The sequence below is a fragment of the Tinamus guttatus genome, unplaced genomic scaffold (assembly GCF_059628265.1).
Source record: "Tinamus guttatus ecotype Peru unplaced genomic scaffold, ASM5962826v1 Tinamus_guttatus_pri_ptg000004l, whole genome shotgun sequence".
Taxonomy (NCBI): domain Eukaryota; kingdom Metazoa; phylum Chordata; class Aves; order Tinamiformes; family Tinamidae; genus Tinamus; species Tinamus guttatus.
The window spans coordinates 3,507,173-3,524,173 of record NW_028288538.1 but is presented as its reverse complement, the minus strand read 5'-3'; the positions used below and the strand labels follow the sequence as shown (position 1 = coordinate 3,524,173).

The 17,001-nt window shown below is 46.5% G+C and overlaps 1 protein-coding gene across 2 annotated transcripts in view; it reads right to left on the bottom strand.

The window, feature by feature from the left end:
- IGF1R (insulin like growth factor 1 receptor) overlaps nt 1-10,631 on the bottom strand; it is a 141,450-nt gene extending 130,819 nt beyond the window's left edge. The window contains exon 1 of one of the 2 annotated variants that reach the window (XM_088539114.1): nt 10,405-10,631. In XM_088539114.1, coding sequence (XP_088395240.1) covers nt 10,405-10,498 — 94 coding nt within the window. In that variant the 5' untranslated portion in view covers nt 10,499-10,631. The remainder of the gene's footprint in view (nt 1-10,404) is intronic. The other variant, XM_088539059.1, reaches the window with a different exon arrangement.
- Nucleotides 10,632-17,001: the final 6,370 nt, after the last annotated feature.

Here is a 17,001-nt window from a genome sequence, read left to right as displayed (position 1 = left end):
TGAGATATTTTAAAATATTAAAGAGATGAAAGAATTGAGAACAGAGATTGCATCTGTTACCATCACATTTTAACCACAGTCCATGTATTTATACAGTGGAATCTCCAAAATAACACTGCATCTGTTAAGATGACAGTGTTTTTCCATGGGCGCTGTGCTGTGTTAGAGCAGAGTTACTCCAAAGCTATTGCTTTTGAAGTGCTGATTGCGATCCACCCCGAATTCTTTCTGTAATCTTCCTCCAATGTGCTGAGCTGCAAGAGGCTGCTGTTCCTCAGCGAGGCTGGGAAACAACAAAACCCCAACACGTCTCATCAGTGGGCGCTTGGCACTAACGCCTCGCTGCTAATGAAATGTGTTTACTTAGACAATGAACTACCAGAAGACATGCACAGAACACAAACCACATAAAAACAGATGTCCGGCTCACATGTGTTTCTGCTGAAGCCCAGGGCACACACACTATCAAATGCATTTCTCTGCCTTCGTGCTGTAGGACAACAACTGAACCAACCCAGAGGAATCTCTGTTCGCTCACTTGAAACACTGGCTGCATTTTAGAACATCCGTCCATTCAACTGGACTCTTTCAACTTTAAAAGCGACTCTCAAGCTAATTAAAATATTATACAGATATAATGAGACTTCTGGTTTAGATGCAGTAATGAATATGTTGGTCCATGTAGTCAGTCTTCTCCGACACAACAAAAACTCAAATGAGATTTTATTAGAGCACCAAAACAAAAAAAGGAAACGGACAAACAAAAATCAAAACTTTTGGTCACTCCCAGACTCACAACCCAAGCGGACGCAGTCACCATCTCCAACCAAAGCGGCTCTCAACAACAAACTGAAGCAACCAAGGTGCTTTTCTTAAGGCAACAACTGCACAGACTTGACCTCTATCACGGCTGTAGCCTTGGAAAGAGCAGCAAGGAAATACTCACAACTATTAAAATGAAAGGTCCATATCCAGGACATACGAGCAGTAGGACCAACAGATCCTTTGGCTTTTGGCATCTTCCTCTACACACAAATGAAGTCAGATATCCTGCTGGCTTGTAACCTTCCTCCTCTCAAACTCAGCACCTCTTGTGTGAAAAAGAAGTTACCCCAACACAGATACCAGCTCATCCCTCTACCTCTTTCCTGGGAGATTTGCAAAGAGCCAATAAAATGTATATTAAAAAAAAAATAAAAGCTTCAGCCACAATAAACTGCAGCCGAATGACGTTAGCTACAATCGATACAGAACCACAAGCTGCTTCCACCTGCAGGGATACAGAACAACCGGAGGGAGCAGCTAAAAAATGCCCTGTTGTGGCACCATTGCAACCAGGAGGTCTGTGAACCCTCCCACACACACAGTTTCTGACATTATCTTAACCTGGTCTCCTCTTAACACCAGTTTCCAGCAAAGAGAAAGGTAGAACCACCTGAAACAGCTTAACAAGAACCACCTGAGTATTTAACTCCATCAATATTCTCAAGATCAAACCAAATCCCCAGTGGGATCTGTAAAAGCTGAGCACAGAACACAACACTAACAATTTAACCACACATTAAACCCTCCAGGAGAAACCAACAGAAATAACACAACAATAACACAATAAAAATAACTTCGGCACTGGTGAAGAGCACAGCAGAGACAAGCAAGGTCTTTCCAGGGGAATTTAAACTCCTACTACTATGGCCAAATGCTGCTCTCAGTCAGCTAAGCCCCGTGCAAGTAGCTTGTCCTCAGTGCAGTGCCCAGCAAAGTGCTTTTAAACCATCCAAGATGCACCCTGCTCCCATGCAAGAACTTAATGGAGGTGACGGGAGTGGCGAGGGAGCAAGACATAGTGCTTGCAGAAGGAGCAAGGGTGGGACAAGTGGAGACAGGCTCTAAGCTGAAGCCAATGCAAGCACCAGGTAAACCAGTGAGACGCGGGGATGAAGCCTTTTCTATAGCGCCAAGCCAGTCCTTCCTTAAAAGCTTGGTCAGAGGCAGTGTCCAGCAGCAGCCGTCGCGGGGCTTTGCTCCAAAACGCTGTTCCTGTTTGACTAAAATTGAGTGTGTGAACTGTCCATCTCTACAAGATGGCATTCTAATCCCGGAAAATCATCTTACTCTTTTTGGGGGGGCTGCTATAGCACATTGTTTCAGGGTTTCTGCACCATAAGCTCCCTGGGGTGCCAGCTTCTAGTCCTCGTTTTCTCAAACAGCAGCAGAGTAAAACTAAACTATCACATCAGCCTAGCTATTGACCACTGCTCTCCAAGCAGCCCAGTAAGACTTCCACTACACTTCCAAGTTTTCAAGATATCTCCCAAGAGGAAACAGTGAACTGCCTATCTACTGAGTTGATAAAACCGACATGGCATCAATTCATGTTTGGAGAGGCTGAGTTTGCATCCAAAAGGTCTGGAATCCTCTCTCCACACCAAAAAAAAAAAAAAAAAAAAAAAAAAAAAAAAAAACACCACCACAAATTCAGCAACTCGGTTCTTGCAAAGTTTTCATGTGGGAGCACATAAGGAAGACTTCTCATACTGAGTATCACCATCCACAAGAAAATCAGACAGTGTGTCCCACTAACCATGGGGAAGCCTCCACCAGCCTTGCTAAAACACCTCTCAAAACTACAAGAGCACTAACACAAGAAAGAACAACTAAAATAATGTGATGCTATCCCACCTTATCCCAGCCAAAGCCACTAATACAGCCTTTCAATTCATCCCATAAAAACCCTCTGTATATTCCTATGGAAAAAAACTGTATATACAGCTAAATAAAAACCAAGCATCTTAGCCCTCCCTGCCACTTTGTCTCATTTGTTTCATATATAATCTGTCACTATAACTCAGTTGGAGGATAACAACATAATCCATGCTCAAGAACCACATTTTTGGCTGCAGAAACCTACAGTACTCCACTAGTAACAAATGGAACCAATACTTCAAAAAAAGCACATTTTCTCGGCTCTAATTAATGCATGCTCCCTCTTACCATCAAGCCATTTATTTTAAACCTGTCAGATATACTTGTAATGTAGCATCATGAATAATTTAAAAAGTAATCTGTATAAAGCAAGTTTATAAACTTAACAGCAGGTACAGTACCTTTCTTTCAAACAGACTGCACTCTGATAAAGTACAAGGGATCTGTGGCTGCTGCAGCGTGTATTCATTTTAGGCATTCTGAACTTCAAAAAACTTCTTTCCTGCCTCCCATCACACCTTCCATTATTTGAAGGGGGTTTTATGAGTAACTAGCTTAAAAGAGCAGCATCCTAATTCACCAACTTATCACACTGAAGCAAAAAGTACAGAGCTTCTGAAAACAATCAGAAACTGTGACCCACCAGCAGCAAAAATCAACAAACAGGGGAACAAGTAAAGTTTGTCTCTATCACTCAGAGCCGTAGTGTTTGGTGCATTTCTGTGATTTTTCCCACATTTTGACACTGCTCTTCTAGACCAGAAGGGCTACCAGGCTAATGATTTCAAGAGGGGGGCAGGGGGAAAGCCCACTCCTGAGGAGAAAGTGTTTTGATCATTCACACTTTCAGGTAAACACAGATATCTTTACAGCGCGTAATGGCACCAATAACAGGTTTGCAGATAACGCTCTCCCTGACAGGTCAGGGCTATTTCAATTATATGCACCTTGCTAGCAACACATTGCAGATGAAACAATTGTGTCATTGGACTTATTTCCCTCCTCAAAAAAATACTTTTTTTCCACAGACTAAAGTGATTTATCAACACTACTGCACACGCAAGCTGGACGCATTGCCTGTTTTATAAATTACTACAGTAAAGCGCATACATTTACAGCTCACCAATTTCCTGTTATAATGAAGCTTTACCCATATACTGCATATTTTATTAGCAGCACAGCATATATGAAGTTCTTAAAGCACAACCTTGAAACTTCTCACAGGAGAAAAGTGCTAACATGCCAATTATTCCTCCAAGTTATTATTAAAATGACCTCACATTGCAACACTCTTGCTGTTCCAACCCAAATATTCATTAGGTGGATTTAATCCTCTACAGGAGCAATCACACTACTCTTTGGGGGCAGGTCCCCTCTAGTTGGGTAGATCAGAGAATTTGGCTACCTCAAAAACTATTTTGAGAGTCACTAAAAGGCACGGGTGCTTATTTCTAAACCTACCATCAAGTTTACCAAGAAAGGAAGCAGTAGGGAATCAATTTAGAAGTCTGGATCAAAGTAAATAAGCAGTACATTATATTAAGACTTAATAAGGCAAATGCAAATCAATCTGTAAAATACAGAGAAAAAAAAAAGAAAAAAAATCAGCAAAGTTTAAATAATCTAGTGCTCCAACAACTTCTGGAGAACATTAACGCTTAAAAAGCTAACTCATGTCTCAAAAGCAATCCTAAACAAACTGCTCACATTTAGCATTTGCAAGGATTCAAAAGTTTCAGTGATAAGTGCCAGTTAAACCTCCAAAAAGTGCTGCCACGTGAACATCAGTTTTGTAGGAATGCATCTCCTTAATTAATCGATACTAAACCCCTTCATAAAAACAATAACCCCGCCCGAAGTGACTGCAGCCTGTTTGGGGAGCTGAGGAATTGGTGCAGCTCTGTTTGCTGAGCTCACACAGCCACGAATGAACATCGCCTGTTGCTAACTATTTGCCTGCCCTCAAAGTTGCTCTCAGACAGTCTCGGACACACACACAAAAAAAGACAAATATAGTACCACAGAAATCTATCCAGACTGTATCTGGCTTGGCTATGAGGAAAAATTAAAAAAAAAAAAGAAAAATAAGAAAAACACAAAATCTGGCTAACAACTACAAAGGCAGACTCTTCATGAACTACTGTTCTATGAGTTCTGCGTTGATACAATAAAAGCATTTTGAAACTATTATTTTTAAAGGGGCTTTCATAAATCGTAAAAACTAATGCAACTAACCTACACAAAGAAGCTGTCTATACAATTTGTAGTGATAGAAAAATTACACATGTCAAATATATCAAAATACTAAAACAGTATTTCTAGCTTTCAAACACATTTCAAGCACTCCAGGAGCCTTTCTGCAAGAGGAACTCTAAAAAGCAGTATGTTCCCTTACCACTTAAGACCAGAAACCTTAGAAATCCAACTTGGTCAGAAAGATCTGAAATAACCCCAGACTAGTTATGTGCAATAACTTCTATTAAGTGACATTAAAGATAGTATTATTGAGAACTGTTGTGTTTGTTACTAAATTTGCTGCAGTCTGAGTAACTAAACTGCCATTTACCCCCATTCCTAAGCACAATCGTATATATGAAACAGCTGCTCCTTGATAATGTCACAAAGCACTTCCAAATGTGAAAGCTTTACACTAAAATTCAAGTAACAAATATTTAAGTTCAAAACCAAAGCTTAAAGAATAGTTTCAGGAAGGTGCAATTGATGCTCAGTTAACAGCTTTCCAAAGAAGTAAAATAATGCTGATGAAGTTTATTAACTATAGGTGTTTGGGAGGAATACTCCATTTTTTTAAAAAATAATTTCATTCAATAGTTTGCAAGCTATCAGCTTTAGGACCATCACAGATGATGCGCTAGACGAGTTGTTTTCCCTTTGGGATCATAAAACTAACATCAAGAGCGAAGAAAACAAGTTTCCTAAGCACATTATTTCTCTCCCCCTCAAAGCTCCAGAGTATCGGCGTTCAATACAAAGTTTGATGGAAGCTCTACCCAGTATAATCAATCATTTAACAAAACTGTCTCTTTTGATCCCATCGAATTAATAATTCCAGTAATCATCATTAAAATTACCTCAACATAAGCATAAAAACAATTAAACACCGACTGGGGAAGAAGAAAAAGCCTAAGTTAAACATGAACTGAAATCACTCTTTAAAGCCAATAATTATAACCCAGAAACATATTTTAATACTAAATGCTCAATGCTTTGGGGGAGAAAAAGGAGAGGAAAAAACTTACTAAAGACATTCTCCTGCAAATTCTCTTTAGTAAATGCAAATTTAGTAGAAAACTCAGTATGATTTTAAACAATTTCTCCCAAAGTAACACATACCAAATACAAACTAATTATTTAACCACGAAGATAGATTCAAAAAACATCACACAAATACTGAAACACTAGATTTTGCATGTTATTTCTAGATGAAAACAGTATTTATTTGTCACTAGAGTTGTGCTTTGAGTACACGCTAGAATTAATTTGAAAGAGTAACCGATAGGGGAAAAAAAAAAAAAAAAAAAAAAAACTACCACAATATTTTATCAAATCTGAACAATTCCCTTTTGAAAACGCCCAAAATCACATCTTCAGTTGAACTAAAGCTCAAACTAAATTGATCTTCATTTTCATTCGCTACAGACCCTTTCTCTCACTTCTAAAAATATTTATGAAATGCCTTGCCAAGAACCATGTTAAACTTTGTTCGCTTTACTCAAAAAAAACATATTTTGCTCTCTTACATATTGGTTCAGCAATGAAACTTTCTAGTACACATCCTCCCATACCCGTTCCTCTGCTTTCTAACCGTTTAAAGGCATTTTGCCTGATATTAGCCAAGTCATTACCATTTCCTAACCCTTTCAGTTACTGAGTCATACAAGCCTTTGCTCCAGTTCTGGTAGGGAAGCCCTTTGAAGGTATAATCTCACACAAGCAAAAAAGCTGATGTAGTGCCTGCTTCCCCATGCCTTCCCATAGCCTCTAATCCTAATAATTTCCTCATCGCTTCCAGAATACTCCTTTTCCTCTATTTCTGGCATACCCAATTAATATCCAGTCTTTTAACACCAGCATTTTCTATTCACAACCATAACAAGAGAAGGAACTACGGAGCTCACACTTAACAATATTTTCTAACCACCAGGCACATAAGAAAATTAAATGTGTGTAATAAAAACCCTCGTGACCTCCTGAGTTGTATTAAGCAACCTGGGATAGAGATTCAAACCGAAAAGCCTGAACTGCTGTTTGTGAGCATGGGAAACAAAAAATACAGCCTGGATATCCACATATAACCGCAGAACCCAGATGAGCAGACCCATCTATCTATCACTCCATATATACTCATATATCTACCACTCAAAGCACGGCCAGACCTAATGACACTATTTTTTCTCCGCATGTTTAATTCCCTCCCTTGCAGACACTCCCCTTCATCAACATATACTACAACATGGAGGTGTTTTGATTTTCACTCCCATGCTTCAGCAAGAAAATACTGAGTTTGGGCTTCATCCTAAATCCAGGCTCCAAAAGTTAGTGTTTTTACACATCACATGCCTTCTTACACCCCCACATACTTTATCTTAATGAAGGTTTATTTTTGTTTTTGTGTCTTTTTAACAAAAAAATCTCAAAACATTCTGAGCGTCTTTTCGTGACCGTTTCTTAACCAGAAGCTTCCCGCTCAAGCTACCTGTATTTTAAAGATGTTCTGTCATCTAATCCTGAACAGATTTTATATAATTTAGCATTAAAGAGATGGCTTTTCCCCCCTCCTGTTGTAACTCCTTTGTATTCCTATTTAGGAATGCCTTGCTTGTTTGACCGAAAATGGAAGTGCCTTTTAGCTATGACACAGTATATATGAAAAACAAATAAAAATTAAGATTAATCTTCCTTCCACTATTGTGGAGAGAGAGAAGAATATGAAGAGATGCAAAACATCTGCTCTGGAGATCATTTTTCCCCCTAAAAGCAGAATTCTTTCAGCAATAACTCGCAAAAACAAAGGCTATTAAACTGCAAACTACAAAGACGATCGATTAGAGGCAGCATTCAGCTAAGACAAGTTTTTCAGCATATCTTCTCATATTTAAATGCCTAGATCTTCAGAAGAAGATTATTTCATTTGGGAGGCTCTTAATTGGGTCATTTTAGCTAAGTGGTAACTGCAAACACTTCAGAGAACTGGAAGTTAACATCCTAACACATTGTTTCTGCCTTATTTTATTGCAAGGGCTGGATGAACATTTTTAATTGAAAGTGTTCTGTAGCAGGTAAAATAACATTTGTATATCTCAGTAGTTTAAGAACACGCCAGGCCTCCTCCTCCTATTTTTCTCCTGACTCCCCAATCCTGTTTTAAGCCCTGCCCAGAAGGGCACTGGGGTTTGGTTTTTAAACCCCAAAATTAATCGTCCCTCTTGTCGGCTCTTTTTCGTGAGCTGAACTTTTTGGCTAAAGCAGTTAGCAACTCCCCAGCCCTAGCCTGGCCCTGGCACCGCAGTGCAAGAGACAGAGGTGCGCCTTAATTTGCAACGAGTTAATTGGCATTTGCAGCCTAATGAAACACAGTATTACTCAACACGCATTACAGGCTCCGTCTACACGCTTCTTGCTCAAACATTTCTTTCCCCCCCAGTTAGCCTCATCGCCAGGGCATCCGAACTTCCCTTTCTTTTCAACCTGAAACGACTGCTTTCAGAAAAGCCTTTGTAGCTCCCACATTTTTTTCCTTTAAGTTTAAAAAAGAAAAAATTCTTGCTGCCTTGCAACAGCAGACATCTTTTTGAAAAGAAGAGGCACATGAAAACAGCTGAAATAGCACACTTTTAAAAAAAATAGAGAAACAACAACAACAACACAACACATAGCAGAAGAAATCAAGGCATGAAGACGGAGAAACAGCCCCTTCTCCGCAGACGGTTATCGCGACGGCGGAGCTCTGAGGCACGTTTAACATCTCCCTGCCTACAGAGGCAGCCGCGGGTCTGAACAGCACGAAAACACCGAAAACGCGGCCGGGGCTGTGGCAACCCCCAGGCACCACAGATATACATATGTGTGTACACATATATACCTGTAATATATAGGCATACGTGTGCATAAATATGGATGCATAGGTGTAGGCATATACACGTGTATATATCTATACATACGCACACACATATATACATGCAGCCTCCATGAGCCACGTTTCTCTCCACGAGCCACGTTTCCCTCCACGCGCATGGAGGAAACAGCTCACACTCTTGGGTCGACTGCACAAATATTCGCTCTGCGTACAAACACAGCTGCTTTAAAAATAAAAATAATAATAATAATCACATTTAACGGCTCCCAGGCACCAAACACGTTGTTTACGCACAGACTTAAACACGAGGGCCTAATGGGAGAGTCGGGAAAATTCAGACTGCGACCTCTAGACTGGGGGGCGCCACCTGGACCCCGCACCCCCACGGGAGGCCAACACAGGGATCTTCCAGGATTTCCCACTCCCGGAGGACGGGTTATCCCGCACAGCGGCTCGACACTGATGAAGGCCGCGCGGCTCTTGGCAGCCTGCGGGTGTTTTCACCACGCAGTTTGCAGCCCCGGTCCAACCACCACGTCAGGATGTGGAGGAGCTTCGGGGCGCACTGCGGACCAGGTGGGGAAAACAGCCGAGCGGGAAGGACAGGCTGCTTCTTCCAGAGCCGCCCACGGACGCCGGCTCCCTCCGGAGAGCTGGCTGGACCCGCGTACACAACATGCCCCCACAGCAGCTCTGGCGAGCGGCGGAAAAACACACACATCCCCACAGGCCGACAACACCCGCAGACACCATCGCACACACCGAGGCCCCGGGAGCCCTTCCTGACACCCTCACACACCCCCCATCATCACGCACACACCAGCAACCCCTCGTCGACACCTCACGCACACACACAGAAGCCTCTTGCCAACACCTTCACACACACTCAGGAACACCTTGCCAACACCCTCACACACAGCAACACAGCAGGAGGCCCTCACCAACACCCTCACACAACCAAAGCCCCTCACCAACGGGCACACAAAAATACACTCACGCCCAGAAGGCCATGGTCAACACTCTCAGGTACACACCAATACACACACACCAGTGGTCCTCACAGAAACCCTCACACATGCACCCCTAACACCACACCTGGAGTCCCTTCCCAACACCCTCACACACACCAACACACCAGGAGGCCCTCACCAAAACCTCACACAACCAAAGCCCCTCACCAACCGACACACACATAAACACACACCCGGGAGGCCCTTGCCAACACCCTCAGGTACACAGCAACACACACACAGACAGCCCCTCAAAGAAACCCTCACACACATAGGGAAGTCCTCACCAACACCCTCATACACACAAACACACACGGAGCCCCTCACCAATGCCCTCCCACACACACCCCCAAAGCCCTTCGCCAACACCCTCACACACACAAACACACCCACACAGAAAGCCCCTCGCAAACACCCTCACATAAACACGTCCACCCAGAGTCCCTTGCCAAAACCCTCACACACACAAACACACACACAGAGCCCTTCGCCAACACCCTCACACATACATAAACACGTACACCCAGAGCCCCTTGCCAACACCCTCGCACACACAACCGCGCACAGGCGCAGCCCTCGCCGCCCCATACTCACTTTCTCCATTTGCCGGCCACAGGCAGAGCGCGGCGGAGCAGAGCAGAAACCCCCAGGAGAAGGCGAGGGACCCTCCTCCGGCGCCAGACTTCATTCCTCTGCCTTTAACTAGACAAAATCCCCCTTTCAGAAAAAAAAAAAAAAAAAAAAGCCCCAAATCGGTGTCCTTTCCGCCCCCCTCTTCTCTTAAAAACGCCGAGGGATGAGTACGGGGCGGGGGGATAAATAAATCCACGTTGCGTCAGGAAATTCGATTGAAGTAAAAAAGCCCCCTCGGCTTGGAAAGGCGAAGGGGCCGCGAGGTCCTTGGCTGTTGATCTTCTGGAGGAGCCACAGCAGGAAAATAACAGAGCGGGGCGGGAGGCGCTGGTGCCCGCGGCGGGGCCGGGGCCGGGCGGAGCGCGGGGCGCGGGCGCCGCGTCCCCTCAGCGCCGGCTGCGGCGGCCCGCGGCGCGCGGCGAGCGCGGGGCGCGCCGGGGCTGGCGCTCGGCATCCTCGCCCTCCATTTTCAAACGCCGCACGCAGGGGCGGTGCGCGCACACACACACACACGCCGAAAAAAAAATAAATAAATAAAATTAAAAAAAAAAACGGGGAGGAGGAGGAGGGGGTAACAATCTCCTTACAAAACAACAACGGCGCTTCCCGCCGCGACAGCAGGTCAACCCCCCTCCCTCGGCGCGGGGGCCGCCGCGAGGGGATGTCCCCCCCCTCGCCGCCGCCTCTCCCCTCCTCGCCCCCCCTCGGCGAGGGAGGGGAAAGAAGGGAGAGGAAAAAAAAAAAACAACACACACCACAACAACAACAACAGCAGCACCGCCGCCACGCAGCAACCGGCGGCCGCGGGGCGCCCGAATGCGCAATTCGCGGCAGAAAAAAAAATAATATAAAAAAATAAAAAATACGGAGGTTTCCCCCCTAGTCCTCCGTCTCGTCCCTCCTCCCCGCGGCGCCGCGGCCACCAGTCCCTTCGCCGGCTCCGCGAGGCGCAGCAGAGCGGGAGGAATCCAGGACACACACACAAAGCGGCGGCTCTGCTCAACACGCCGCCGCCTCCCGCCGGCGCGCAGCCCCGCGCATCCCCGCTCGCCGCCGCGCCATCGCGCCGGGGGAGCACCGCGGCGCCGACAAAAAGCACCCAGCGAATTTGTAAATCCCGATTTTCTTTTTCCTCCTCTCTTCTCCTGCTGCTGCTGCTGCTGCCGCCGCCGCGCGCCTCCCCCTCGCGGTGCCCAGCGCCAGGCGGGGGCCGCTCCGCTCCGCTCCGCGCCGCTGAAGGTCAAAGCCCGCGCGCTGCCCGCCGAGGGTCGCTAATTCCTGCGGGGGGGCCAAGGGGCCGCCGCTGCTGGCGGGCGATCCGCGGCCGCCTCCGCGCCGCCTCTCCCGCCTCCTTCCTCCTCCTCCTCCTCCTCCTGCGCGCGGCGCAGGCAACGCTGGTAAACAAGAGCCGCCGCCGCCGCCTCGCCCGCCGCTGCTCTGCGCGGCCGCACGGGGACGGAGCTCGCACCCGCGCTCCTCCTTCGCCTCCCTCCTCCTCCTCCTGCCGCGCGCCGCCCTCGCAGAGCGCGCGGGCTCCCCTCGCCCGGGCGGCGGCGGCGGCGGCGCGGGGAGCGGGCGCGAGGCAAAAGCCGGAGCGGGCGCGCGGAGCGGGCGCGCGCGCAGGGCCGGGGGGCGGGCAGGGGGCCGCGCTCCGTTCCGCGCTCCGCTCTCCGGGAGCCTGGAAGGCCGCGGAGGGTGGGGGGGCGCGACGGCGCGCGGGGCCTGCGCGGGGCGCACCTGGCGGCGGGGGGGGCGAGGCGGCGCCGCGGGGAACACCCGTGTCGTGCTCGGGAAAATAAAATAAAATAAAATAAAATAAAATAAAATAAAATAAAATAAAATAAAATAAAATAAAATAAAATAAAATAAAATAAAATAAAATAAAATAAAATAAAATAAAACTGCTTTATGAAGGTAAATGCACAGCTGTGATTTTTGCACACGATATTTCTTTGCTGCCTGCAGTCACTGCTACGCGACCTGAACACGCACCATCTTGCTTTAATATTGCAATGACCAATGTTGCTCCACGTGTGGCCCCTCGGCCGCCACTGCAGCCCCCAAGGGTTGCTGGACGCGGGCAGCGTGCGGGGAAGGTTCCTGCTGGGCGGTGAGTGGGTATTTGCGGGTGCTGCCTGTGCCCTAGCCCAGCAAAAAGATTTAGCAGGAGATGCGCGAGCGTTGCGTTATTATTGCAAACGCCAAAAGTAACATTAACGCCAAAAGTAGGATTTTGCAGTTCACCTAAAGACCCATGTCGCATTATGATAACTTCCATTTACGTTGCTACATCGTTTTCCACAGCCTTATGTATCTATGCATATATATGTATGTTATTCCACAGCATTTCTCTTCACTGCTTTTGCAGACAGGACAGCTTATGGAACAGTGCGTGTTGCAAGCACAGAGCAAAAAGATGTGCCATGTCCCCAAAGGCCTTGCAAATTAAGCAACAGAGACGCGACCCTATAGGCGTCCTGATGCGTTTTGCTTCTGGAGTCCTGGATGCTTCCAAAAGGAAAACAAGCTGCTAGCAGCTCTGTGTGGGACTTGAGGTATTGCCACTGCTGTCAGCTGGCCCCTCTGCCAAAGGGAGTTTCGTAATTTGGGATTGTTTAGCTACAGCCCACTAGGACATCTCTTCTTTATATCCTTATATCCTTCTGTACTCTCTTGTATCCTGGCGAGGTGCATGGGCAGATCTGCACAAAGCTTTTCTCTCCCTTATGGCCCTGGAAATGGATGGATGGACAGAGAGGAACAGGTAATTCCCGCCGCTTGCCCTGCGGAGCGGGATGTCGCCAGAACACCAGCATCCTGGGGGAAACACCATGGGAAGCACAGCCAGGGCTGAGTCGATGCAACGGAAGCTGCCGCTGATCCCGGTCTCGTGCAACAAGCAGCAGCCCAAGGCAACATCCGACCGTTCGACCACGTTTCAGTGTCAGCATCGGCCTCGCCACTGCTTTCAGGGCCACTGCTGGGAGAAAGAGGCCTCCATAATTTCCCTGCCTCGGTGCTAGTGCTCCTCGCAGCCCAGCCTAGACTTTATTTTGGCTTCTGCCGCGGTTTCGGGGCGGACTGACCTCTTTACCAGACGCCAGCTCCTTGTAACCTTCAAGCATCCGCGCGCTTCGCATTGCCTGCGCGCGGAGCAGCCGAGGTTTATCCTCCCCGCGCGCCTCGGCTCCTCGGTACGGCACTCGCCTGGCCTTTGGGGACACCTCGGCCATCGCCTCCTTTCTCCCCCGACCCAGATCAGCATTTATAAACCCATTTTGTATGCTCGTAGCAAGCCCTTCACTAACAAACACCATGCGATTTGTCTGCTTTCTTCCCAAGCTCGTCTGGAAATCACATCAAGCTCCCGGGGGCTCACAACCACAGGAAAACGCTTGTCGAGGGGACACAGCTCTTCAATACCCCCAAAAAACACAACAGTTGAATACATTGGTGCTGTGCAACCAGGGGACCTGGGTAAAGCCCCTAATCCAAGTGATTGCTAAATTGGCTGAAAAGTGGCCCCTTCTGCAGCAAATAAAAACCAGAAGGGAGGAGAGGGTGTTGCTCCTAACTCCTCTCATACATGTCCCTCCTTCAAGGAAAGAACTAGACGCCGTTACGGGGACGATTTAGGGGCAGCGGCTGCGCGGGGATAACGGTTAGATTGTGTTTTAATAACAACAACAACGATAAGCGCGCAACAACATTTATAACCCTCGTTGCAGGCCTGAGCTGCCATATCCATAGCAACTGCAGCAAGCGGGGAACGCCAGATATTTAGCGTTCCCCTGCACCTGCCCAAAATAGCCGCCGGTAAATCATGCCGGTGCTTGTGCCTTGTCGGCGCTGTTTTGGAAGGCTGCGGATGCGCCGAGCCGAGCGGCACGGGGACATCCCTTCAGCCCCGATGCCCACGCTCGCCTCTCTCGCAGGCTCCTGCACGTGGAGATGCCGGAGCAATGGGATGCGGGAACGGTGGCCGGTGGCTTCCCTGCTCCGGCTCGTGGCTCTCGGATGCAGCTGGTGCTAATGCATGGATTTAATAAACCATTGAGAGCAATTAGGTCCTGTCTAGTCCCGTAGCCATCGTGTCCAGCAGGCCGCTGGGCCTTGCGGGCACCCAGGGCACCATTGGCTTATTGTGTTTTCCTGATGGCTGCAACATGTTGGAGGCAGCTCTTAGCCTCACCGTAGCGACTCCCAATAAGCGGCAGAGATTTTATTTTTCTGGTGTTAATAGGAAGTTTTGCCCGCAGGAACTCCAGCAGCTCAGCGGGGAGAGGCTCCGTCTGTGCCTCCTGCAAGGGGCATAAATCATGTTGGGGTTGCAGCACTTTGCATGGACACACGCGAATCCTGCTGTGAGCACACGGAGACCCGCCACAGACCCTCTGTCTTTCCCCATCGCAGAGCAACGGCCATCCCTACCTCTTATAACATGTTTATAGAACAGTTAAGTGTCACAGTCATCCCCAAGAAAGATAAATATTGCTACCACCTGGGCCGCAAAGAAGGAAACAGAGGTGCAACTTGGCTCTAATGGCTCTTATATATTTATATTTAGAATCTTGTATATGTGGTCATTTTTTTCAAAGAGATTTTGAAATAAACCTCCGGGTTCTCTGTGTGTTTGTATTTGACTCCAGATGGAGGTGGATATATAAAAATTAAGATTATTTGCTCTATCAGGGCAGCCTTTATATAAATGGGATACAAAGTCAAGTCGATAGTGGATTGACTTATGGACTGCAACAGTCCATTTACACTGAATCTCCAAGAGAGTTCAATACAGAATAGAAAGACTTAAATATTGCATGAGAGTGATGGATACAAAACCATATATTCTTAAGTTTTCATTTATTCGTGTCTCCATCAGTTCAGCAACACATTAACACCAGACCTCATCTTCAGACCACGCAAAATCCAAATTACCTTATGTTTGCAAGAAGAAAGAAGCATGTCCATCTTCTGTCGTTCATCCAAGATAATTATGGAAAAATGCAGCCCTATAACTTATAAAGTTGCTCACGGGCATAAAGAGCCAGAAAGCTTCCAGAAGCAGCTAAAGAAGAGCTGCCTCCCTCTTGTCCGGGATAGGAATTTCACCTATGAAGGACAGGATTCAGCTTGGCCTTTTTTTTTTTTTTTTTTTTCTAAAGAGATCAAATTATCTTTAGGATAAATTAGCATATAGCCATGAATGGCTGCATATACGTCCGGGGGCATGAGAACCCACAACTCTTAGGACGACCTAGAGGTCGGTTTTAGAAGGCCCTTTGCACACGCTGGGTCTTGACATCAATTTTCCCCTCGTTTGCAGTGTGTGTCCTATACGATCGCATATTTTTAAATGGATGACTCATATGTTCAATGGCAGGAGATGGAAATAGGGCTGTTAATCATAAGTAGCTCGGGGAAGAAATTAAGTCTAAACAATCCGGGACGTGCCAAATGCAAGAAATTCCACTCTTCCTTCAAAAGACGGCTTTCTGCGAGCACCTGGGGGTGCCTTCGCTTGTCCCCTTCCTCCGTGTCCTTGTTCATTCCCCCTGAGGAGGGTTCAGAGTGGGCACTGTGCCTGTGTTATGAAATGAATACTTCCTCCTTGACATGTTTGGAAAACTACTGAATTTAAACAAATGATTGAATGCTCTTGCTTTGTTTACTAAGGAAATGGACTTGGAGTAGAAATGCTAACTTCAAATTTTTCTTACTTCACGTATTTTCAAACTTTAGATCGAATCAGAATGTGGGTCTAATGCTGGTTTTGCATAGAATTAAAAGTGAATGAAACCTTCCTTTTATTTCCTCACATTATTTATTTATTTATTTTTAATGTAGGGACTCTAAAACTTTTTCTTTAATTGCAATCTTAGTTTTCTCATGTTGTATTTACCTAATCTGTAAACAACTTGCTGGGAACCTTTGTGTCCTGTGAATTGGATGGTTCCAGAATAGAGCGCATCGAGAAATGGGCTTTGAATCTCCATCACTTAAATCCCACGTAGCAGCAGATCATAACCCCAATGGAGACCAATCCGGACTCATTTACACAACACTTTTACCAACTCCTCTGTAGCTGGCACCATGTGGATGCATCCAGGCTACTGCTTCTTTTCTGGATGGGCTCCCTCAGCCCTGTCTGTACTTTCATCCTCCCCCCAGAGACATTCACAGCTATAATTCAGTCCAAATTGGGAACATCTAGCGTAACGGCTGTTACGATGAGCCATCAAATTGCTGGTATCTCTACCCTCCTTAGCGACTTCAGCCGACTCTTCCTTCAAGTTCAAAACCAGCCTGGACCGTTAAGATATTTGCCCAAAGACGGTGGACAACCCACCCAAAGCAATTCCCTTAATACGTCTCCCAGCCGCCTACTCCCCATTTTCTTCTTGTAGAACATTTCTGAGCTAAAACTGGTATTCATACAAACTAACTAGGGAGAGACTGAGCATTTGTCCTTCAGCATTGCATGTGCTTCTGGATTTGTTTTGCGAGAGAGAGTTGTCATTTGCCTGGAAGTTCCCATAGTGAATTTATTGGTCTTCTGAC